We start from the raw sequence: 25,970 nt of genomic DNA, 5'->3' as shown, positions 1-25,970 counted from the left end.
AACAAACTGAAGGCTTATTCAAACTTTTTTTTATTTCTCATATTTTGACTTCACTCTAAAGCTCCTCTTTACCCTGATGCATGCACAGTGCTGCTGCTACATGTATCCTGACTGGTCTCAATGGTCAGTGGCAATAGCCTAGTGATCAGCTCACTATAAATGCAGCAGAATCTAATTATGTGTGAAACTCATGTGCCATCATAATAGCAAGCACACCTGGCTCTTAAAGGGAATGTGAGATAGCACTATTACACCTACTCATACAATGAAATGGTGGCATGAATATGAAAAATACTGTATATTGTAATATTTATGATTACTGATAAGAAAGATAAATGTTTCACCCCCCCTCCCAATTTGCACTATGCACCTAGCGACTGTTTTTTTCCCCACGGTTTAGTGATATGGACACACCATGGATGTACCTGCACCAGGTGCTTTTACCTAACAGAATAGATGAAAGGGAACTTGTTTTACAGCCTCTTACATAAGCATCAGGTTCTCAGATGTTTCTTAGAGCTGTTCAGATGATGGCAGAGTGTTATACAGAGTACACGGCTGCTTCTGAAGAAAGACCTCAATGCCCTCTTTGTCATGTGATTTCTCAGAGGGGAGTTATGTCAATGATCCATTATGCCTCGAGCTGATGGAGCATCAGTGATGCTTGCTTGTCAAAACATCCAAGTAAATATGAAATGAAGTGGAGCTGTACGTAACGTGACCCAGTCTTTATTTTAATCTCTGAATCCACTTCCTCTTGCTTGTCATTTCACCACTCAGTCACAGAGACTTTACTCAGTGTCAGATCCCTGCCTGCTTTGATCACCTGCTCTTAATTAATTCCTTCTCATTCCCTCAGTAATGTGTTTGGAGCTGTCACCACAGGGTGCAGTGAAAATCAGTCATTAGTTAGTTTCAAAGATGAATCAGACTTTCAGAGCTGTGGATAGACTGAATGGTGCCATGACGCCTAACTAGCAGATGTGTTTGATGGTGACACAAATTTTCTCCTGGTGTGATAACAGCTGAGTGCTGTTCCTCAGTGTCCGCTCTGAGAATGAGTTCAGGCTGAAAGTCAAAAACAGAAACAATCTGTGCTGATGGTGATTGTATTGTAAGGACATTGCCTGAGGAGATGTTGGCTTTCCCTTCCCCTGCAAGGTACGATATGATACAAATAATACAAGTTATTTTATTAATCTTCAAAGGTAAATTCATTTGTAGGTATAAGTGTTGTAGTAGCGGTGTTCATCCATCCATCCATTGATTGTATGCACCTCTTATTAGTGCAGGGTTGTTAGGTCTGTGGGGGCTGGAGCCAAACTTGTTTATTATTATATGAGGAACATCATAATTTCCTTAGTGAAAAACACAATGTAATGCAGTCCAGGCTTTTTCCACCTCAGCCAAGTGTGATTCTTTTTTTTTTAAATGTAAGATTTTTTTTTCACCCCTTTTGTTTAGCAGATCAAGAGACGCCATGTTCTGATAATGTTCCAGCTGTGCATCACTTTGGACATCTGATTCTGCCAAATGAATAAATGTAAAAGCATTTTTTACATGAAGAAAATCTGATATCCTGCAGGGAAATATAACACATTTTGAAACAGAATTGCTGCTGGTGCTGCTGCTAGATAGTGGTCGATACTCGGTGTGAGTGGGCTGGATCTGTGTTCTTGAAGGCATCATCAGCCTTCATGGTCATTTCTGTTTATGTCTTGTCCTCTCAAACTCTCCCTTTGGCTACGAGAGACTGATTTTCATAGTATGTGTAACAACTGCTTTGCTATAATAGGAGCCTTGATCAAGGTCATGCCAGTGATATTAATGCTTCCTGATCTTCCTAGCCTTAAGTTGAAAATGTGGACATTGAAATAAAACCCAACTAAGATTTTTATTCCAAGCATCACTTCAAATCTATGTAGATAGTTCTCAAGACTGTGTGGCCACAATCTGTTTCAGACTGATCAATATAATGTATGTTTAGTAAATGTCCATATCATTAGTGTGTGGTTTCCAGACAGTGTCTGAGAAGTTAACCATCTTAAGCCGTTTTTCTACTAAACAAATTGCATAGACCTGCTAACATCAGGTCTTTGTTGGCAATGAAAACCAGAACAGCCATCATTCACACCCAGGTGAAATGTCTGCAGTAGACACAGCAGGCATTTATCGACCCTGGCTTTGATTGGCATTGACATAAACACCCAGATGAACCTGCTAATTTGTGCCCCATTTCCTGCTGTGACATCTTTCAGACACACTGACGCTGTAGCTACACCTGTCATGTCAATAAAGCAGTTAGACAGAAACACCAAGCACCGTACTTGGGGATGAAAAAAGTGAGCTGCAGCCAAGGAATACGTTTCAAAAACACACAGATCAGAGATAAAAGCGTGTCACAGAGACTCCAACATTTTTACAGATCAGCAAATCAGGCAGGAGACATGAAAGATCTGTTGTAGCTACTACTACTGCACAGTTGGCTAACAGCTCACTCTCTCTTCACTGCCTCTGTGTATGTGCAGTAAATGCATGTGATGACAGTCACATGACAGTCGACTGGCAGTGGAAAAGAGATTCGTTTGCATTTATAAGTGGAAAAAATACATACCCCCTAATTTCAGTGGGGAAGATTAGTTCAGCATGTTTATCATTTGCTAATTAATATTTTAGGGCTTTCAATAGTAGCCTGTACTAAATTTTGGCCCGATGGCTGTAGGGTAAAAATGTACTTGAAATAAATGATTTATGGCCTATATATATATATATATATTTCTGCACAAGAAATTGTGATTAACATTATTCACTTCCTATGCAGAAAATATGCCATTCATAATTAAGATCTAAATGATGAGTGCAAAGACACTTTTTGCTCTCCAGGCGGAGTGAGAGTGCTCTGTGGATCTAGCAGTATTCCCAGCATGTCACTGCCCTGGACCACCTGTATGTCATTATTGATTCAGCTGTGTGTTAAGAGGTTGTGCAGGAGCAGCAGTCAACCATCAACCATGGTGACCGTCACCACATAGCTGCTGCCTGCGGCACACCCAGTTCACCATAAACACCCAGAGCAAAAGAACATGACCAGAGCTTGATCATGATATACTCATTACTTTTTATACAAATTTGGTATTGTGTTGTGTTTTTTTTCTTACTTTCCAGGCAACAGCCTTTCACATGCAGGCCAAAGCAGTCATTACACTCTATTTACACAAGTGAATTTAATTGAATGTTGACAGTTTAACAGTAAAAATACAGTTTTTAGCAGCTCTTGTCAGCTTATCTGACTGATTAATTAATTTGTTTCTGATTTTACTGTAGGGTTCATGTTGCAGGTAGGCCTACTATAGCCTAGCTATTTGTCCTCTTCCTTCCACTTACTCCTGCTTTGTATTTGACAGACATGTTAGAACGCCAACATCAGTAATGCTGCCTGGTCAGACAAGCCTTTTTTGTGATCCATGAGAATAAAACATGAGCATTTATTCACTGGAAAACTTCTCCTTTGGTTCACTGCAGTTGAAGGTGGAAGCACCCAGTCTAGGTGTTGACTGCCATAACGCGATGAAACTCTTGATTGCCATTGTGGGTGGGTGGTAGGGCTGGGACAATATGCTTTTCTCCCGATTCGATTCTTCTACGATTTTTTGGATGGCGATTCGATTTAAATTGCGATTCTACGATATTGCCGATTCTCTCGATTTTTTGTCTGTGTTTTTAACATTTATCTGCACACAAACACTGTAGGAGCCTATAAATTAACATACTCCATTATAAAGTGAACTTAAACCCTTTTCAAAACCTGTACTCTCTGTATGTAAAAAAGGCTAACAAATGCACATTGCACAATATTTAAAAAAATTCCCCAAAAAAAAAAAAATTCCAAAAAAAGAAATCCCCCCAAAATGTTAAAAAAAAAAAAAAAAGATTTAAAAAAAATCGATTTTTGAAAAAAAAAAATCGATTTAAAAATCATCAAAAGATATCGCGATATTTATGTGAATCGATTTTTTCTCCCACCCCTAGTGGGTGGGTCTTAAAATTCTTCCCTTATGGACCAAAACCAGGCAGATTATCTACCAAGACAGGAAGTACCAGGAGTGTCTCTAATATACATTACTCCTGCTTTGTTGTTTCAGACTGATTTCTGACCCGTGAGAGACGGAGCCAGCGACATGGAGAGTGACCCCGGGTGGAGCACCATAAGACCCAACATCACAAACTGCACGGGACCACCGGCTAGCAGCCTGTGGTCCGTCCAGTTCACCGACAGGATGGCGGTGGTGGTTGTGCTCGGCCTCCTCACCCTCCTCACTGCGCTCATCAATGGCGCCGTCATCGTCGCCATCTGCACCACCAAGAAACTCCACCTGCCTGCCAACTACCTCATCTGCTCTCTGGCCGTCACAGACTTCCTGGTCGCGCTCCTCGTGATGCCCATCAGTATCCTCTACATCACCATGGAGACGTGGTCCCTAGGGGAGGTCGTCTGCAAGCTGTGGCTCAGTGTGGACATGACATGCTGCACCTGCTCCATCTTGCACCTGTGTGTCATCGCCCTGGACCGGTACTGGGCCATTACCAAAGCTGTCGAGTACGCGCGCAAGAGGTCACCCCACCGCGCCGCCATCATGGTGGGAATAGTCTGGATCATCTCAGTTTTCATATCCGTGCCACCGTTATTCTGGTCTGAGACACCCAGTGTTGGAAACCTCCAACACTGTATCATACAACACAGCCACCTAGGATACACTATCTACTCTACATTAGGCGCATTTTACATCCCTATGGTCATCATTCTTATCTTATACTACAAGATTTACACTGCCGCCAAGACTCTTTACCAAAAGCGCAGCTCATCTCGCCACCTCAGCGGTCGCAGCATTGCCGGCCAGGACTCTGCAGATCATTGCGCCTCCCACACATTTTGTGTCTCAGACTTGTCGAACTCAGATCCCACCATTTCCAGCGCCTCTTTCCATATTCCGTCCTTTGAACCGGACCTGGACAGGAAGGACGAGAGGAACCAGATATGTACATCACGTGAGAGGAAAGCAGCTCAAATCCTCGGCCTCATACTCGGGGCTTTCATAGTCTGTTGGCTGCCTTTCTTTTTAAAGGAGCTCTTGGTGGGTCTGCAGGTTTTGCAGCCCTCTCCACTTATCTCAGACTTTCTGACGTGGCTGGGTTACATCAATTCTCTCATCAATCCGCTGTTGTACACTAGCTTTAATGATGATTTCAAGCTAGCATTCAAACAGCTTCTCAAGAGAAAAGAACATGTGTAGGTTGTATTTCACAATGAAAAAGCCGAATCCCAACCAACTCTGATTTCTGAATAAAATTACTGCTTATTGTGCTTTTTTGTTCAGTGTGTGCTTAATTTTTTATTATTATTATTATTTATTTAACCAGGTAAAATACATTTTGCTTCCTAAATTGTCTGACTTCTGTGATTTCAAAGTTGCACTTATCAGTTCTGTTGATGCAAGTAAAGATTTATGAGGTCCAGAAGAGATTAGGAAGACTCAGATCAGACCACACTGGTTTGATCATTTTGTTCGAAAACCTTTAGAGATCAGATCACAAAATAAACATGTGGCTCAGTGTGTTATTCTGGCCTGTGAACATTGCAAGATATTGGGCGGAGATTCGGAGAGCCATCTCCACCAAACCTTGAAGGAGGAGCTGGATAAAGGCCTAAAGGGGCCTGTGTTGGCTACATCCAAGGAAGATATCTTCAGGGTAAAGGTCAGTATCACACACCCTCACTCACTCTCCAAAGAGAGCGAGAGATGATCTGCATCCAGCTTGAAATCGTATTACAGTACTGCTCCATGCACATACAAATACATGCCTGCATGTGCTCAGAGAATCAAAAAGACAGCCTCTTTGTCCACCACTCACTGTAGCTTGGCTTCCAATTATTACAGATACTCAACTCAAGTTTTGGAATTAGCTATCTAGGGTTTGAAAGACCACAGAATTATTTTATGAAACAAATTTTTTAACAAATGGAACCATATATACTCTACAAGCACAAAAACACACAGCTTCTTCTACTCCTTTGCTGTGAGAGTGAGTTACCTGTTATCGCTACATTCATGCTCTGCTTTGTTTGCTGCCGTATTTTGTTACATGTGTAAATAATATGTTAAAATAAGTGGTTCAACTAGTTCTTAGCAACAAAGACTAGGTGGATATAGAGATTAAAATGTGACAACTCCTCTTGTACCTAGATAATATTAAGCACAATTGAAATTTTAGACCAAGACACAAATTCTGATACCGTATTTGTTTGGATACATTGCAAACAATACCTCTCTTTGATAATGCTTTGCATATTCATCATGGGTGCTGATTGCTGTTAGCAACCAATGAATATGGTAGCATATGAGTGAGTGTATTAAGATAGAGATAGATAGATATTTCAGCCTAACATTCATTTCACTTTTCTGTCCCTCCATCTTCTCTTTACCCTCTCTCCTCTCGTGCTACAGTACAGGTGGGTTAATTAACTTTCTCACCATCATTTACTACCCAGCATCCCTTGCATATCAGCAAGAAGAAAAGGCAAGAGCCCATCCCACTTTCACCTGACAGTTTAAACCTCATAATCACTTTTGACAAATTTCAACTTTACAATAAACATAATAAACACGCATTTTCTTCAGGAAATGCTTTTTCTAGTTGTTTAATTGAACAACAGAGTATTTCAAGGGAATATTCAATATCAACAACAATAAACAACAAAGTGTAGACTATGTAGCCTATAATGGAGCTACAAAATAGACACATTTTCAAGTTTTTTCTTTACATATTTTCAAAGTTAAATTTCAGAAACAATTTGATAGAAGTTGTGAACCCCCTGGCCATGTCTCCTGATTGTTATGACTTTTTTTTTTGTCTTTCAATCATATACCATCTGGCATGATGTTTGTGAATTCATATCAGACATGGCAATTCCTTGCATTAATCTCAACTACTAAAGACAAAATGTTGAGTGGAATTCACTAAACATTTAATTTTCGTCATTATAACTGTAAAATGTGTCGTTTAAATCCAGCTACCAATTAATGAAGTCATGTTTTGCATCTACTATCTTTACTATCCCAAAATCTGCCCAATGGTTACCTCTGTGTGCTCGTGACAGGATTTGCATCATCACGTCGGCTGCATACACTGTTACGTAGCGACGTAGTAGTGGTACGCGCTGGAGCTGGGTGTGAAGATGGCGGACGAGGAGGCCGAGCAGGACCGTAGTCCTGAGAACGGGATCAGTGAAACGATTTGGGAACTCAGGCAGCGGTTGCAAGAATTGCAAGAAGTCGTGAGCAAAGGAAGCAACGACTCTCCGGTCCAGTCTTCTTCTGAGTACTGCCAAGACTTTTGTAGGGTGAGTTTCAGGCTAGCCATCTTGCACTAATAATGGTAACGTCCGGACTCCTGGACAATCCAGGGCAATGCTCGATCTCCAAGCCGAGCTGTGCTTGTTTTAGTCTGAGCGTGTGCTGCTCAAGTGTTGACCATTTACTGAAGAAAAGCCCGTGTAATGGTAACAAACGTTGGTCCGTGAAATAGATCGCAGGACCTGTCCTGCACTCAATCTGATGGCTCGTCAGCTAGCTGCTGAGCTAGCTGGCTAGGTCGTAGCACACGCTAGGACGCTAGGTGATAGCTGTTTCTGCATGAGCTAGTAAAATGGTCATATTGTATAAAACTCCGCTGATATCTATAGTTAGTAGGGCGCAACGCTCTATCATGAACCTGTTTTTTAATTTCCCCTCCGGGTATTGACAGTTCATAGCTGCATTGTTAACCTACCAGCCATCCTGCAGTTAGCTGTGAACGTTAGCTGCAGCTTGTATGTATGTTTGGCTACGTGCGCGTACTCGTGAAAATAATTTCGCGGATTGTCGTCGGTGGTAACGGAGCCGTAGTAAAAAAAAACATCGACGAACGGTGACGGTTTCTGTTACGATTGTTGCTCATAATTTCGCAGTGAATAATATTTCCGTTCAAAGTTTGTTAATTTTCCTAAAATTCAGCGAATCTAATGATGCAGCAGCAGTGTGATGGGGTGATGAGGATTACTGGGCTTCTCCCCGATGGATTCCCTCTGATGTACGTGCAGAAAGGAGCATACGTTTATGCAGACGACGCACGCTCACTATGCCGTCAATCTAAGACAATTTATTGCTTTTGTTTCCCTAAAATCTCGCCCCCTTTCCAATAGTAAACCAGTAACACAGCTCAGGTGCTCTACCGATGTGTGCAGCTTGTTATGCGAGCTTATGAGGGCACAGGGAGGGCGGCTCTGCAATGAGCTCCTCCACTCCCTATTGTAATGGTCTTTTGTATAGATGTACGTGTCCATCGCATCCAACATGAAAGAGTGTGTGTAAAATGTAGTAGTAGTAGGAGGGGGCAGACAAGAAAAGGGTCAAGGGTTAACAAATGTGCTGCACAATTTCAAGACAAATACCCAGGCCAAGTGAATGCTGGCATGTAATAATAATATTTCTGCCTTCCCTCATATTTTCACTGACACACAACAAACCCACATTGACATGTGCCTGGGTTGCTGTTGCTGCTGGATGTCATACAGAAACTGAAACAAGGAAAATGAACCACAGTAATTAGTTATGGCTACAGAGATGCATAAAATTGAAATGGTAAAACTAACCACTTATCATTTTTAAAACTGATTTATGACAGAACCAGTCAGTCAAGTGAGAGAATGCTCTGTGCATTTGCAAACAACCAAGACATGATAATGTAATCCTGAACGGACTCTAATGTCTTAAAAACGCAATTATAAACTAATTGCATTTTTGCACATGTTCATTACTGCACATTAAAGATTAAATTCATTGATTCATTTGAAACAATATCAGATTAAAAAGCGTTCTTTCAAAATTCAGACTATTTTACAGTGAGGGGCGGCACAGTGGTATGGTGGTCGGCACGGAAATCGAACCCAGGTGGAGTTTGCATGTTCTCCCCTGTGTGATTTTCTCTCTGGTTTCTTCAGCTCCCTCCTGAGCAGGAGTTTGACTGGTGACTCTGAATTGACCTGAGGTGGGAATTAGAGTGAGTATTTGTGTGTGTTCGCATAGAATATAACTTAATTAATCTTTTGCTGGAAATTATTGTGTCACAGTTGAGTGACATAATAGTGTTGTTCGTCTCCACATGTCGGCCCTTTCATAGCCTGGAGGTCTGTCCAGGGTGAAGCCTGCTGTCACCCTGTGTCAGCTGAGATTGGCTCTGGTTTAGACAATGAAAGGCAATCACTGTCTATCCCAATGTCCACAACAAAGGACATTTATAAATTAAAATATTTTTTTATTCTGTCCCTACTGTAGCATGCTGAGTGTATGTGATTGTTAGTATGGATGCAGATTGCTTCTAATACAAAGCAAAAAGCAAAAGTCCTGAATGCACTTTGCTTTTGTGCAAACTGAGTGAGCACCATGTGCCTCAGCAGAAAGGGTTTCTGTTTTGACAGGGTTCAACAGTTAAAGCTGAGTTGATTGTTACCATGGTATCGTTTGTCCACCACACGAGATAACAATGGTGGTGAATAAAGATTCAAGGTGAATGCGTTTGAGCTGCTATTTTCTCAACAGTAAACAGTGATTTTTCTTCAGTGTGTAGTCGATCCCATGTTACCTGTACTCAGCCGGCTGAATTTGTCCTCTCACATAATTTTCTCTCTGATGCTGACATTTTTCTGACTTCAGTTGCTGAGCTCATCATCTGTGAGTACAGATCTAATTCTTGGCTGCTGGACAGATCTCCCTGGTTTATTGATTTTTTTTTTTCTTCAGTCAAGTGAATTCATTCTCACTCATCATTAATCTATTTCCTTTGTGGTAGCAGATAATTTTTGCAGGAGTCCGTAGGTTAAACCGGACTAATGAGGCACTGATTAACTTGAAAAGAATCCCCAGACGCTGACCTGAACGCATTCGCTCAACTGTAGTGGTGCAACGGATCATCGTTGATCCGTGATCCGCTCCCGAAGCCTGCGTTCACTCGGTGAAGATGGCACAGGGAGAGCAGCGCCGTTTGGTCGACAGGAACTAGGGCTGCCCCCAAATAGTCGACCAAGCACTGGTCGACCAAAAAATCATTAGCCGACCAAAATTTCATTGGTCGATTGGTCGCAGGAAAAAAAAAAAAAAAAATTTAGAGCCGTGTCTTGTCAAAATTAAGCCAACATCAATGACTGAACTGTATAGGAAAGGTTATGGGGCTTTTATTTTGAAGGGCCAGATACAGGAAGTCGTGACGTGACACTTTTTTTTTTTTTTTTACAAGGCACGGCAGTCTCTCTCGTATCACCGCTGTCACCATTAGCGGGTGCTGTCTGAGCCCCGGTCCCGTCCCACAGCGTTCACCGGCGGTCAGTCTCAGTGTCACGGAGCAGATCCATGATAGTCCCCGCTGCAGTCAGAGACCCGCACCCATAGACAAGTGTCTGCCCGCACCGCTCCACGCCGCGGACCTCCACCACCGCACCCCCGTCACACAGCCTGAGCTCAGTAACTTTTTACCCTCCTCATCTACTGTGTTTATTGGTGATAAACGGGCATTCTGCCGGTAATAACGGTGAAACCCGACCGGCTTGTTGTTGAATCTCGGACCCAACACGGCCGGAGTCACGAGCATTAATTAATTAATTCTCAACCTGACCGCGGGCAAAAAAAAAAAAAAAATTATAAAAAAAAAAAAAAAAAAAAAAATTTATTTATTTTTTTTATTTTTTTTCCCTCAAGGTGGGGGGTCGATTAGTCGACTAATCGCCATAAGTGACGACTACTGGTCGACCAACAAAATCTTTGGTCGGGGGCAGCCCTAACAGGAACGGTAGAACAAGTTCTCTAGTGTGGGAACAAGAGGAGCAGAAACATTTGCACGGTTTTCCTCAAGAGTATAAGACTTAGGGTCACTGCATAAGTGTTTCTGCCGGCTGCCCAAGCTGAAAGAACCCCCCAAAAAACAAACTCTGCTGTACCCTTGAGGCCGCAGCTCTATGTCCCGCATGACAACAACAACAACATCCTTCTACAAATGAACGATTATTTGTTCTTCCAACACGTGTCGGTGTATTCACAGTTGCAAACTAATGAGTCATTGTTGGTTGGTGAGTCCTCTGACCCCCCCCCCCCCCCCCCAGAAAAGATGGTCTGTTGTAATGAATGAACACAACCAGTTTACTTGACTGACCAGTATTGGATTCCACATTGTTTCTGCTGCATAGTGTAAGATAATGAGTTATCTTGTTAAGGTTACAAATAAAGTTTTAGGAAATGTATTTTGTAAATGGAAATCCAAGTAACCCCGTACTGAAAATAGTTGGTGTTGGCTGGTTTACTTTTAAAATGATCTCCCACTTCTAAAGCAGCCTCAGACAGTGGCTCTCTTATCTGTGCATATGTGTGGTCTGAAAATCATTGAAGGAAACAAATATGATCTGTTTATGGCTTTTTAGTTGAAATCAAAGCACACAGCTGCTTTGTGGAAGCACTGTGGTGCTTATCTTTCACTCTTTATTTAGCCACGCGCCCTTCAAACTGGACAACAAGATTATGTTGCAAGTTCAGCTGCAGGATTGGCAAAAAACATTATTTCAATATGAGTTGGAACGGTCATTTTTAATTTTCTTTTCACTTATGAGGTGAAAACAAAGATGTGATTTTTTTTGTTGGTCTTGTACCAAACAAACGTGTTCCTTTTACATTTGGGGAGTGTGACTTGTAGCAACGCCGCAATGCTTATGGCAACATTCGCAATGATTGGTCAGACTTTTCTCTCAGGTCCATTTGAGAATGGAATAATGATGAGTTTCTATCCCTGGTTGATTTCTCTTACGTTTTAGTGAGCCATCAGTTTATTAATAGCATTTTAACTTAAAGAAAAGTGTTGCTTTAATGGGCCTCAGTTTCAGTCACTGTTTCAAACTCACAGAAACACAAAAACACGTCAGTGACAACCACTTAATTGTGAATTCAGAATTCATGTGGTAATTAGTGTATTTTACTCACATATAGTGTATTAAAACGGCTCTTTGTGTGTGTGCCAAACGCTGATAGTAGAGTACATCCTCTGACCTTTAGCTTCAGCAGCTCTCCCGCAGATGATTACAGTGCATTTTCCCTTTCACACATTGACCACACACAGACAGACTGTAGTGTTTGACCTTGTTTTTGTTAGTGTTGCTGAGTGTGAAGCAGAGGAGCAAGAACCCAGAGGCAGAAGCTGTTAGAGGAGGATCACGATTGTGTTGGCTAAACTTGATGCACCCTTCAAGCTGAGTGTGTGTTCTGTCTCCTCCAGGTGTCCAAACTGAACAGGCTGCATTTATTTTTCTGACCAAGGTCAGGATGGATGTTCATAGTGACTAAAGATGCCGCAGGCAGGGAAACAGAGGAGGTTTCCCGTCTGTTCTCATTAGACTACATCAACACAAAGGAATGAAGAGTTGGCAGTTTATGGGGCTCAACAAGTTAAATCGAAACCATCAGTCCTGCAATAAATCCTCCATAATGGAGGTCATTATTAGTGTGGCTGGGTTAAAAAAGCAGAATAAAACTGATTGTCATTTGAAAAGGATTGTATTTACAAGGAATGCATAAGTCAAGCAAAATGCAATGTTGTCGGTCCCTAAAAAACTGTTTAATCATTTTATGTTCATAACAAGTGTCTAAAGTAACGACACCAGTGTAAATGAAAATTTCTTTGTTCTAAACGTGCAACACTCGCTTGGTCACATTGTCAATACACACATGGTCTGTAACACTGGCTTGTTCTCCCTTGTCTGCAGACACTCCTGGAGTATGCATCCCGCTGGAAGATAGAGGAGGAGCCTCTGCCACTGGTGGAAGTGTACATAGTCGCCCTGCTGAGTTACGCACAAGCCTCTCCATACCTCTCCCTGCAGTGTGAAAATGTTCCTCTTGTAATTGAACGGCTGTCACTGTAAGTATCTTTTTAAATGTGATATGTGAATAACTGCAGATACATTGGGGCGTACCCCCGTAACCAGTAATGCAAGCATGTAAGAAAAGCCAAATTGCAGCATCTAACAAAAGCTAATTTGCATATGTACCTCTGGGCAACAAATTGAATCAAAGGCAACTGGAATTGTATTTGTGTAGGAAGACGTTTCGCCTCTTATCCAAGGGGCTTCATCAGTTTGCAACGCATCGGTCTGACTAGTCCTCACTAGTCTGACAAACAGAGTAAGACCCAGGGATTTAACCTCTGTGTATTTAACCTCTTATCTATGTAAAAGTAGGAAACCATCCCTTAACAGGGGAAGGGGTTTGCGACACCACTTATCTCCCATTTATAATGCTGCTCTTGGCGCATTTCCACTAGCACGGTTCGGCTCGGTACGGCACGGCTCGGCGCGCTATTGCGTGTTTCCACTAGCACGCAGTACCTGCAACCGGGTACATTTTTGGTATCACCTCAGCCCTGGTTCCAAGCGAGCCGAAGCGTTACTAAAACGTGACGTCAGCCGACTGACTTCCACTGATTGGCCGATGAGTGTCGTCACTGGAAGCGACGACGGACAACAGAAATGTTCCTGCTGAAGCCTGAAGCCTGTTATCATAGACATATATGCCTGTTATTACCAGAGAATTTCTAATATTGAGACTGGCTCTGTTATTACGTGACTTTATTAAGTTTTAATATTTTTTCATGCGAGAAAGTAACTGTTTAGATCCCCATGTGCGGTTAGTTTATCCAAACGACGGCTGTTTAGAAGTTTGCCCCGATGTTTTTCGAGTGTGAAGCTCCAGGTCCGAGCAGCGACCGCGTCATCACAGAGGCAGCAGCCGGGCTCCTGACGTGCTCCGCCGGCCAGCCTACCACCGTCACCCCAAGGAGAACAGACCGCTAATTAACTTCCCCGATGGCTTTTAGAGGTTTACCACCGGCTGGTTAAACTCTTAAATGTTGGTCTCATTGATGAAATCTAACAATTGTGGCTGTAGCAGAAGTTTGTTTGTGGTTAGACAGAAGAGCAGCACTGCCTTGGGGTCTGTACGCACAGAAAACACCACATTTACATCAATAAATAAATGTTTTACAATGAACCAGGCCGATCTCAGAGCTGGCAAGACTCTCCGGTAAGGCATATTGAACGGTTAAATGCCGTTAACGGGACGAGAGCAGTCAAAACGGCGGTTTAAAGCTAGCTACAGCGAGGGTAGGTTCACTTCCTGTTTTCAAAGTAAAAGCACCAATTCTATCGTAATGGCTTTCCTTATGATAGAAGGCAACGGGTATTTTATTTTGTGAAAATAACCGGAAGTGCGTTGCTCACTACGGCTAGCTTTAGTAACGCCGACTTCGTTGAAACAAAATTGTAAACAGCTGGTATTTTGTCAGATTTTCAACACGTTGGGGATCTAAACGACTACTTTCTCGCCTGAAAATGTTTCAAATGTTGCTAAAGTTATATATTTACAGAGTTTAGAGCGTTGCTCGGCGACGTGTAAATGACGTCACGGCGGTACTAGTGATACTCAGTTGTAATGGAAACACAACCAAACCGAGCCGAGCCGTACCGAGCCGTACCGAGCCGAGCCGTGCTAGTGGAAATGCGCCATCTTTCATCTACACCCCGGAGAGTAAACAATTCAACCTCACATGACTCTTAATGACTGTTGTTCACCATGCATGGTCCCACATGATTCTAACGACTGTCGTTCACTAAAGGCCTCACATGACTCAATGGTCAGTGAAACTCTAACACAAGTACTTTTGCGAACACCCCAATACCTGGATCTTACTTGTCAGACTCGTAAGGACAAGTCAGACCGATGTGCTGCTAACTGATGAAGCCCCTTGGATAAGAGGCAAACCGTCTTCCTAGACAAAAGTCCAGTTGCCGTCGTTTCAGTTTATTGCCCAGATGAATGAGAATATACATAGAAAAATTGCACATGAAGTTTTCCTGTTGCGTCTGCCAAAGTTTCTGTTTAAGCAGCCAAAGTCACTGTCATGTTCCTGTTCTGCAGGAGTTTTGTGGAGCTGTTACTCTCATTAAAGGACGAGGTTCCAGACAGCCTGTGGAAACAATTCAAGTCATCTGTGCAGGTAAACATGTGGGTTGGGTTTTGCTCTGCATGACAAAGCAGCATCTACCTGACTCCAAATGTGGGAAAGTCTAAAAGTTTACACTAGAAATAGTGGGCAGACATACACTAGAAACATACACTAGAAATATCTCAGCTGTGATGTTAGAGCTTCAAGCGACAATGAGCAAAAATCTAGCCTATTAAGTCTCCACTTGCTTCTCATTTCAAACTCATACTACATAGCCCCAAACATTATATTGTCATATACCTTGTGAGTAATGTTTTCCTCTTCTGTGTAGTTTGCTCACAGTAAACTGCAGGAGAATGGACTCGCTCAGCTGTCCCTGCTGTCTGCTCTGGCCCAGTATGATGGGGTTTGGACTAACGGAGTCCTGCAAGGACTCCTGTCCGAGGAAAATCCACAGACAGCATCAGGTGAGTTCTTGATCTGGTTTTCAGAGTTTCTAGTTAAAGATGGCCACACAGAGAGCAAAATCAGTAGCTTGTAAATGAATGGAACTTAAAGTCTTCTTCTTTCTCTCAAAATGAGCTCTCTGTGTGGTGGTTTAACTGCCACCTCATGACACTGCTGATCATTTATCTGCGAGCCTTACACAGCTGCAGCTGTCAAAATAAATTTGACTGTGTTGACACAGATTTGAAATAAACCTAAGTCTGGCCAAAATGTCATTGTCTGCATTGTCCCCATTTTTCAGTTGAGGAGTTCCTGGTGCAGGAGGGGCCTATCCTGTTGGAGATGAGAGTGAAGCAGCTGATAAAGGAGAAGCAGCTGGGCAAGGCTGCAGTGCTGGCTAAGACGTGCTCTGAGTGTCCCCCCCTCCGGGAGAAGGGACCGTTCAAGCAGATGTACCTGGTCTGCCTCTGTGCTACCTCAGAACAGGAACAGCTCATAGATGAGGTACGTGTGGCTACATGGTGACTGCTTGGTGGATAGAGAATGTGATCATACTTAGAAGAGTACTGTATCAGTTGGCAAGGTTGTTGTCGCTGTGCCGTCATGTCTGCTCATTATCGCTCCTCTTTCCTACCTGATACCCAACAATTAACATGTGATGAGGTGAATTTACTGGGCCTCCAGTCTTCACCAGTGTCCTAAAAACAATTGTAATAGTCACAAAGTGAATGTAAACCATCCCAAAATCAATATCATCTGACAATTACACCTGATAAGCTCTGATATAGGCTCCGTTTTCAGTTTATTAGGAACAATTAACTAAAACTAAAGTGGTCTAACACAACGGCCCTGTTGTAAATGCTGCACCATGAAGGTTAGAATAATTTTATTGAAACAGTTATTGGACTCTTAATAATAAACTTCTGCTTCCTTTCTGAAAAAGTCACATCCATCGATTCCTAATGTCTAATAAAGAATCAAAATGTGTCGGTTACCTCAGAGTTATGGCTGAGGGGTTGTGATTTTGCACTGGAACATTTTAGCACTGAAGCCTAACTAGGGACGGGAGTTGGAAACTAGCATTAGCTATAATCTCTGTATGCAGAACATCAGTAACATTGACGAGTGGAAGTGTTACTATGTTAACCTGCATTGTCCCTATCAAATAAACCAAATTGAATTGAGAAGGAGTAACGGTAGCAGGCCACAGGCTCCATTGTAGTCACAGCCAGGGCTCAGTTTGTCCCTATGACGGACTATAATATAAAATAAACAATTGAAAAATTGAATATGTCCTTAAATCCTGCAGGTGTCCCAGGTCAGATCTGTTAGACACATTTTCTATTACCTCTGGTTTGTTGTCTCAAGTCCTGCATTGCAGTCCTCACAGATGACACAGATGATGGTGCTTTAGCTTGTGGGTCTTTTGTTGACATGTATTCTTTCCAGTGAATCTTAATAACCGTACTCATGGCTTCACTGTGTGCAGCTTTCTAAGGTGGACTGCCGCGATGCATTAGAGATGATCTGCAATCTGGAGTCAGACGGAGATGAGACGGCAGCCCTCAGTTTATGCTCGGCCTTCCTGAGCCGACAGCTCCTCCACGGAGACACATACTGTGCATGGTGAGAACACACAAGACACCACTCGGCGCACATTTGCATAGGCACAGCACACATTTGTTTTGTTTTTTTACGGAGAAAGAAAAAGATTTTTCATCGACAAGGAAAAATCCCATGGGGTCAGGGTGATTCTATATGTTGTACATTGTTGATAACTTTGGTCATGGTTGCTGTGAGCCCGAGTGAATGAATTAATAGTTAATGCACTCCCGCTCTTCTCTCTCCGTCTAAATCCAGGGAGCTGACTCTGTTTTGGAGCAAGCTCTTGAAGCGTCTGGAGCCCTCGGACCAGGCCTTCCTTGACAAATGCCGCAAGATGTCCTTACTCTCCAAAACTGTTTATCACATCCTGTTCCTCATCAAGGTCATCCAATCAGAGGTCAGTATCAGCTATCCTAAATGTGTTTCAAAATAAATGTTGATTCCCGTGTTTTGGAGTTACAAATGATTCCTCCTCTTGTTCTTCTTCACAGATGGACAGTGTTGGACTACCAGTGTGCATTGAAATGTGCATAAGAGCTCTGCGGATGGTCTCGGACGATGGAAACACAAAGGCCACCGTGTGTAAAACGATTTCCTGTTTGCTTCCCTCGGACCTGGAGGTCAAGCGGGCCTGTCAGCTGACTGAGTTCCTCCTGGAGCCCACAGTGGACTCTTACTACGCCGTGGAGACTCTTTACAACGAACCAGATCAAAGACTCGATAATGAGAACATGCCCGTCCCCAACTCACTACGCTGTGAACTCCTGCTGGTTTTTAAAACCCAGTGGCCTTTTGACCCCGAGTTCTGGGACTGGAAAACACTTAAGCGCCACTGTCTCGCCCTAATGGGTGAAGAGGCTTCTATAGTGTCATCCATTGACTTGCTGAATGATACCGAGAGCCCCGAGGAAGAGGAGGACTTCTTCAGTCAGGATGGTTTTAACAATGTCCCAGAGCATTTCATCAGTGGCACTTATGAACTGGCAGATGTCACTGACAAGAAACAGAAAAACCGAGAAATGAAGAAACTGAGAGAAAAAGGTTTCATATCGGCAAGGTTCAGGAACTGGCAGGCGTACATGCAGTACTGCGTGCTGTGCGACAAGGAGTTCCTCGGCCACAGGATTGTACGTCATGCACAGACTCACCTGAGCGGCGGAGTGTACAGCTGTCCTATATGTGCTCAGACCTTTACCTCAAAAGACACATTGATTCCTCACGTCACATCACACGTCAAACAGTCGTGCAAAGAAAGACTAAATGCCATGAAAAGCACCAAGAAGTTGGCCAATCCCAAAACGGCTGCTCCTGTTATTGAGGCGTTGAAGGCCAAGACTGAGAATGAATTGCATGAAAATGGGGATTCATCGGGCCAGAATGGAGACTCATTTCACAATATCCAGGCCAAAATGGAAAGGTGTAGCACGGAGATTAACGAGGACAATATTTGCCCGGTTGGAAAATGCAGAAGAACCTTCAAATTTTTCAGAAATCTAATTGCACACGTTAAAGGTCACGGGGATGTTGAGGACGCAAAGACATTCCTGGAAATGCAGTCCAAAAAGGTTGTTTGCCAGTACTGCCGCCGCCATTTTGTCAATGTGACCCACCTGAATGATCACTTACAGGTCCACTGCGGTGCGAAGCCTTACATCTGTATACAGCTGAACTGCAAGGCAAGTTTCTTATCCAACACGGAGCTCTTCATACACAGGAAAACACATGCTGTTTTTAAGGCCAGATGCATGTTTCCAAATTGTGGAAAGGTTTTCAACGAGGCCTTCAAATTGTACGACCATGAGGCAAGACATTATAAAACTTTCACCTGTAAAGTTGCAGACTGCGGAAAGGTGTTGCATTCACTGCAGCAGCTGGATTTGCACCAGAAGGAGCACGCCACTCAGGAGGAAAGGCCGTCGCCCGAGCAGACGGCACAAAATATCCAGCCTGGACCCTCACTCATCGAACAAATGCTCTCTGGCCAGACTCCAATTAAACAAGAGCATCCTCAAGAGCAGTGGAGCACTCCGAGTTCTGTTAATCCAGGTCATGAAAGGATTCCAATGTCCATCGAGAGTTTGCTGAAATCCCCACCAGCACCTGTGGGAACATTAGGAAATTACAGAGTCAAACTTGAACCACAAGATCCGCCTTACTCTGCCAGTTTAAGTAGTTCTGTGATTCAGCCTGTGAACTCCAGTCCAGGTGGCCACTCCTTTGATTACATGAGACCCCATCAGCAGAATCAACCAGTACATCCATTTCAGTCAAACTTAGGTAATGTTCCACTCGGCTCTAACACACACGTCTTACAAGGCCAGCCTCAGATGTTCCCCGGTAATGTGAATGCTGGATCAATGAGTTACAATTCTGACTGCAACTTAGCATTACCAGGACAGCAACAGTCAGTATGTAGCAGTAACATGTTATCACCGCCACCGCCCCAAAACTCCATAGCGCCGTCAATGTCACAGCCACTTCCCCCGACGCTGACGGCCCAGCCGTTTTCCGGGAGCAGGACGGAGAACTCTGCGATGTCTTCAAGTACCACAGGCGTCCCTCCAAGACAGAGGGAGCGGTTTCACTGTGCATTTGAAATGTGCACGAGGCACTACAGCTCCTACAGAAGCGTCACCAAGCACATGAAAACGGTCCACCCCGACTTCTACGAGCAGTGGAAAGTGGCTCGAACTAAAATCAAGATAACCTACGCTCCAGGGCCGGGCGCGCCAGCTGTGGGACGTCAGGGTCCAGTCGCCTCCCCTCAGAATCACCACATCAACAGTAGCAACATGCCACTTCAGAGGGGCCAGAGGCAGAACGTGATCCAACCACCAACCTACACTGACATGGGTACAAGCTCTAACTATAATCCCATGCATCCCCATCCTTCATCTGCCCATAACCAGAATGCTTCACTCCTGATGGAAAATGTTTTGAACCCCATCGTTCTCTCGCAGCTCGGCAGCGATACAAATCCACAGTCCCAAATGTCAGGTGGTCAGAATTGGCACACGGCCCCTGGTATTGAACAAATTCAAAATTGTGGCTCCTCACAAGCCTATGCATCGAACCTGCAAGTGATGCCTCAGGTTGATTCCAGCGTTGCCGCTCTGCCTGTTATGGAAAATGGGTCCCAGGTGGGTTTCCCCCCATGCAGTGTAAAGGAGGAGTCGCAGCAAGGAGAAGATCTTCTTCTGCCTTATACATCGCAGATGCAGAGCAGTTTAGTCCCCAAGACACCAGATAAAACAATGCAAAACCAGTCCGGTTTTTCAACTCCAGACAGCTCAGGTCAAAACAGCAGCTGCAGCAGCCAGCTCGTCTCTGAAAACAACCTTGAAAATCAAAAGCGAGCCAGAAAAAACAAAAGAACCAAATGGCCAGCTATACTGAAGGATGGTAAATTTGTCTGTTGCAGGTGTTACAGAGAATTTAATAGTCCCAAATCCCTTGGTGGACACTTGTCCAAGCGCACCATCTGTAAACCATACGAAGAGACAGAACTGAACACAGATTTGCCGGCATCATTTCTTGACCTCCTTAATTCAGAGCAAACCGTCGGCTCGGCTCAGCCACAGTTGTCCTACAATCCTGCTGCTGTTTACGAGGAAAAGCCAGACGAGTCGATAATAAATGCTCCCACAGCCACAAAAGATTACTCCATTGCCAATTACCCACACGATAATTTGCCAGCATATGGGAACGGCGAGTCGAATGAAGACATCCTGAAACGAATCATGGCGGAATCCAATATGTCTGATCTTTTTGACCACACATCGGCTGGCCAGGCGTTGTTTCAAAATCCATGTGTTCCCTATGGAGCCAGTGAGCGTCTGCCAGGGAGCTCAGTCATACAACACACAGAAAATGTGCAGCTCAAGCGAGGGGAACAGCGAGAGGACAGCTCATATAGTACGGTCCATTATCCTCAGCCAAACATCGATACATTTGCAGGAAGTGAATTCTCTGACCCGCTTCTTTCTCAGATCCTCACAGAAAACCCTCCCACTATTCCCAGTAGTATTCCCACAAACCATCTGAATCCCGGGGAAATCTCCAGTAAAAGCTACAACTCTGAGACAGACACTCAGAAACCAGATATAGATTCAAATCCTGTGATGCAAGCAGTCATACCCGACGGTCAGCTCAGTCCTGCACCAACCGGCGGCAAACAAGCTGAGGCGCAGAGAAAGATGGCCGAGCAAGACATCAAGAAGAAGCTGCGGGAGCAGATTTTGGCCGGCGACTTTCAGCGGAGAAACACTTCATGTCTTTCAGGCAACATTGATCCTAATGCCAACCTAAAGACGTCTCTTGGCCTCATGTGCACGCCCTCCAATAATTCTGGCCATCATCAGCTGTTTAATGATGCAAAGAGTGACTCAGCCAGTCAAGGGCAAGTCATTCAGAAAAACTCTGTAATCATCCCCGGAACCTCTAGTGAAATCGAGCGACTTCTGAGCACACACAGCTTCACGTGCTTCAGAGAGACCTCCACCCCTCAGCAGGAGGTGCTGAGCCCCACAGGCATCGCAACAAATGATGAATGTGAACCCACTCAGTTATCTGCCAGCCAGCAACAGTGGATGTCAGAAATTCAAGGTGCATTTGAAATGCTGGACTTGATCAGAGAAGTACCTGATCAGATGCCAGCTCCCATCCCTCAAATACCCAAAGCCCCACCAAGCCTGCCGCCGGCGCCGCCTCCGATGGTCAAGTCACGCAGCTCTTCATCATCCACCTCTTTCAAGCCGTTCGTATGCGAGGATAAGACCTGCACATTTAGTTCCATGTCAGGTGAGGCGCTTTGGAAACACCTGTCCAAAATTCACAACTACACACTTGAGATGGTGAATGTTGTTAAAAAAAGGTACGGCCAGTATTCTCCATTCAAGTGTCAAAGGTGCAGCAAAACATTCACCCGAAACTCCAACCTTCGCACTCACTATCAGTCGGCTCACAAACTAACAGCCGAAGAAATTGCAGATCTAGACGTTAAGCGCAGGCAGGCCAAAGCTGCTGCGGCCAGCACCGTTCAGAAGTGGCCTGCGAGGCCCGGCCCGGCTCCAGTAGCTCAACCCACAGCAGCAACTCACCCACTGGAGAACACAGCTCATCTCTACTCCTTCCAAGATGCAGCAGTTAAATGTGAGTTCCCAGCACAGGCATTTGTACCACACGCCAACATGGACGTAACTAATCAGAAATTTCAAGACGACAGTCGCTCCTCAGTCATTCATCCTTTGCTAGCGGCCTCCCTGCACAACCAAGCAGAAACTCAGACCTCCTCACCAGCGGGTCATTCAGCACGAGCGGGGACGGCAACACAACAGTGGGCTCATCAACAGCAAGGAACCCCGCCCAGGGTCCCAGGTGGAGTCCCAGAGGTTGCGACCTGTTCGCTCAAAACTCCTCCCACGCCCAAAGGTAACGGGCTCTCGCCTATTAAGAAGACAAAAGAGAGGAAGTCAAAAACCGCCACGAGTCAATACAGACCATATCGCTGTGTCCATCAGGGCTGTGTGGCAGCCTTCACCATCCAGCACAATCTGATCCTTCACTACAGGTCAGTTCACCAGTCTGCGCTGTCGGCCCTGGAGGTGAACGAGGAGCAGGAGCAGAGTGAAGGACTGGATGAAACGATGGAACATGATGAAGAAGAGCCAGAGGCAGAGATCCCCCAAATATATGAATTCAGATGCCAAGTCAAAGACTGCTCCAGATTTTTCCAGGAAGTTCCCAGCCTTTTGCAGCACTATTTTCAGCTTCATGAATTCAGTCTCGATAGGGTTGCTAATCTCCTTTCCGGTACCCGGCTTGGCAGGTTTGTGTGCGGCCACCAAGGATGCACCGACTCCTTCACAATTCTCTGGAAGTATTTTGGACACGTCAAAGAGCAGCACAAAGACTTAAGACTTTCCAAACCAGAGCAGATAAATGGCTCGTTCAAGTGTGAAATCGAAGGCTGCGACCGCTCATACGCGACAAAGTCAAACCTGCTCAGACACGTCATGAAGAAGCATCAGGATTTGACCCCGTCCAAACTCAAAAATCAACAGTTAAAAGATGATGTGTTGAAACAGAACGCAAAGGTTTTGCTTTACCAAATTACAAGCAAGACAAGTAATGGGAAAGAAAACATCGAGAGCAACAAAAAGATCATTCAGAGGGGGAGCGACTCGAAGAAAGTCAGCAAGGACAAGAACAACCACTGGACAAAATATGGAAAACCCTCCTTGAAAACTACAGCGGAGGCAGCTTCAATGTGCACAAAGAAATTCCCTCTGCAATACCCCTGCATGATCAAAGGCTGTGAGTCGGTCATGAAATCAGAGCGCAGCATATTAAAACATTACATGGGACATGGTCTGTCAGAAAAGTACCTGGAACAACAAAGGAGCCATTTCATATTCTGCAAAAAGGTCCCCAGGCAGAAGTGTGGCTCCATCAGGAGCGATGACTCCAAATCAGACAACACCTCTGATCTGTCGGACGTGGAGGTGGCAGCAGACAACAGCCTAGAAGGAGGAGAATATGACTCTTCAAAGCCTGTCCTGCGTAAAAGGGCCGCTGCAGGGATCCCCGCAGCACTGTTGGATAGCAAACTGTCAAACGACGAGAGCTCCGACGGCTCCGTGGTGCTCAAGCGGAAACGAGGACGTCCACGAAAGCTGGTCGAAAAAGTCGAGAAACGCAAGAAAATCCCACGCACGACAAAGATGGACGTGGTTTACAGCAAAGATGACGAGTCGGACTCCTCGTGCCCCACAGTGCTGCAGGACGAGCAGAGCGCTCAGCTGGCCTCCTTTAAACCTATGGGATTTGAAATGTCTTTCTTAAAGTTCCTCGAACAGTCGAATAAATCTGAACAGGGCTTGACAACGAAGGTGGATGCGCCGGAAACGAGAAAAACATCCAGTGCGAACACCAAAGACACCTGTGTCAGGTTCTCAAACCGTCAGAACCTGAAATCACTCAGTAAAGTTAAGATCATCATAGAAGCAGCCTTTTCAGGTGTCACTGACCTTATGTTGAAACAGCTGCAGACCATGCAGCCTGTAGTGGTGTTGGAAAAAAATGATTAACTTATTCCTCTATTGTTGTTTTTTAGGCAGAATCTCAGGACTTGAATGAGTTAACTGCTGCAGACTGGTGCCCTTATTATGTATGATTTGTTTTTTTACACACTTGAGTTTAAAAAAAAAAAAAAAAAAAAAAAGCAAAACTTGTTTGAAGTTATACAGTAATATAATCTGTACAATTTGTCTTTTTATAGAAATGTGTATAGCATGTTCACAAAGAAATTAGCTGATAATGAAATCTGACATCAGTTTGGGGTGTCCTTATTATCCCTGTGGGACTTGGATTCTATTATTGTGTGTAGTTTGTGATTTGAAGATGTTCATTCTTGTGCGTTGTGTATATAATTTGAAATCACCCACTGCCACCAGCAGTCTTACCATTAAACAAACTGTTTTTTACCAGTCTGAACGGTGTTCCTTTTCATTTGCTGTGCAGTCATCATCATTTACAGACTTTATTTTTAAACTCAGTTAAAATCTCAACCTGAGTTGCTCATAGATGTTGAATTTCCATTGCAGCTTTGAGGAACATCCACTGGACCTTACTGTAGGAAAAGAGGGAGAAATACTGTCCCATGATTCCTTGCTGCGATAACATTCAAAGTGACGCTCCCATGTAAGTTAAAAACAAGCTGTGACGTGATTGTGAAATGGTCCAGAACTGATGAAAATCCTCATCTGATAAGACTGAAGTCCAACTCTATAAATACTGATTTATAATCTTCAAATCTGTTTAGATAGGAGCTTTCATACAGAACAAGCTTATGTTTATTTATTGTTATTTATTTTCTTTAGGTAAAAAAGAAAAAAGCCCATGCACATCCAAAATGCAGTAGGTGCTGAGTCCGAGAAAGTTGAACAAGGCAAAAAAGAGAACTCAACACTGTCCCTAAATATATCTCATAGTTTTTTTGGGGGGTCCACCCATGGGAGTGGTTAGAAAAAACACAAATAAATAACACATGAGATGATCATGGAAACAGGAAGATGAGGAGATGAGTAAAACAAATAGACATTAAATACAATATAGCATCATAAGTATCAGAATAGTCACAAATCAACATATTAAATAAGTATAGAACTGCTAATAAGTATAACCAAAACAGAAAAAAATTCGTTAATTGTTCAAATCATTGACCTGACGAAGAGCCAGTCGCTCGAAACGTTGTCTCTTTTAATATGTAGCCCTTGAATAAATACATTTTCTATTTCGGGAGAAGACAGCATTGGGATTTCTTAACTTATTTATTTTCTTTACCTTTGGATAATGTAGGCTAGTGTGACACTGGTATAGCAGTGTCACATATACGCCAATAAACTGCTTGAGACTTAATAGTTAATTCAACATTTCAGTCCCCTACATGTTGTTGTGTTGCTATGAATTCGTCATAGTGTAAGAGCAGTCAGATCCTTATGTCCGTATGAACTCTCCATTGCATCTTTACACAACTTCATGATGATTAACAACGGAGATTGAGGAGATATGATCAGAATTATTTTTATCTTTTTGGCCAGAGTCAAACATGCAGAGGAAACTGCTCATATCTGGATAACGAAGGACAAGAAGTGGGACTGTGTCTGGTCTCGTGGTTTGAATGAACTGGCAATAACGGCAGGGAAACTACTGAATAAAGTATCAACTAAGTCACTGAGAAAGAATTTACATCAGGGTGGCATACTAGTGATTTATTATCGCTCTGAACAGGTTCATAGCAAGCAAAGGTTAGCCAGTATTAACCAGTAGTAACATTCATTTTTATG

At 43.7% G+C, this 25,970-nt stretch overlaps 2 protein-coding genes across 2 annotated transcripts; both read left to right on the top strand.

The window, feature by feature from the left end:
* Positions 1-4,178: 4,178 nt before the first annotated feature.
* Positions 4,179-5,291, top strand: htr1e (5-hydroxytryptamine receptor 1E; the record flags this gene model as incomplete). Its single annotated transcript, XM_084000778.1, has 1 exon — positions 4,179-5,291. One exon carries the CDS (start codon positions 4,179-4,181, stop codon positions 5,289-5,291), a length of 1,113 nt encoding a protein of 370 aa, XP_083856904.1.
* A 1,925-nt stretch (positions 5,292-7,216) lies between these two features.
* On the top strand, positions 7,217-24,589 carry znf292b (zinc finger protein 292b). Its single transcript, XM_084000415.1, has 8 exons — positions 7,217-7,399; positions 12,836-12,990; positions 15,045-15,123; positions 15,404-15,539; positions 15,821-16,023; positions 17,009-17,145; positions 17,380-17,521; positions 17,616-24,589. Exons 1-8 carry the CDS (start codon positions 7,235-7,237, stop codon positions 24,210-24,212), a joined length of 7,614 nt encoding a protein of 2,537 aa, XP_083856541.1. The 5' UTR covers positions 7,217-7,234; the 3' UTR covers positions 24,213-24,589.
* Positions 24,590-25,970: the final 1,381 nt, after the last annotated feature.

The sequence above is a fragment of the Trachurus trachurus genome (genome assembly GCF_905171665.1).
Source record: "Trachurus trachurus genome assembly, chromosome: 24".
In the NCBI taxonomy this organism is placed as follows: Eukaryota; Metazoa; Chordata; class Actinopteri; order Carangiformes; family Carangidae; genus Trachurus; species Trachurus trachurus.
Note: the sequence above shows the minus strand (reverse complement) of the source record. Positions and strands in the feature narration are given on the sequence as shown.

Bases quoted from the DNA above. Each gene is read 5' to 3' on its own strand.
- znf292b (XM_084000415.1), top strand. From the start codon at position 7,235: ATGGCGGACGAGGAGGCCGAGCAGGACCGTAGTCCTGAGAACGGGATC. The intron at 12,991-15,044 runs GTAAGTATCTTT...CCTGTTCTGCAG, and splicing joins GTAATTGAACGGCTGTCACT to GAGTTTTGTGGAGCTGTTAC. The intron at 17,146-17,379 runs GTGAGAACACAC...GTCTAAATCCAG, and splicing joins GGAGACACATACTGTGCATG to GGAGCTGACTCTGTTTTGGA.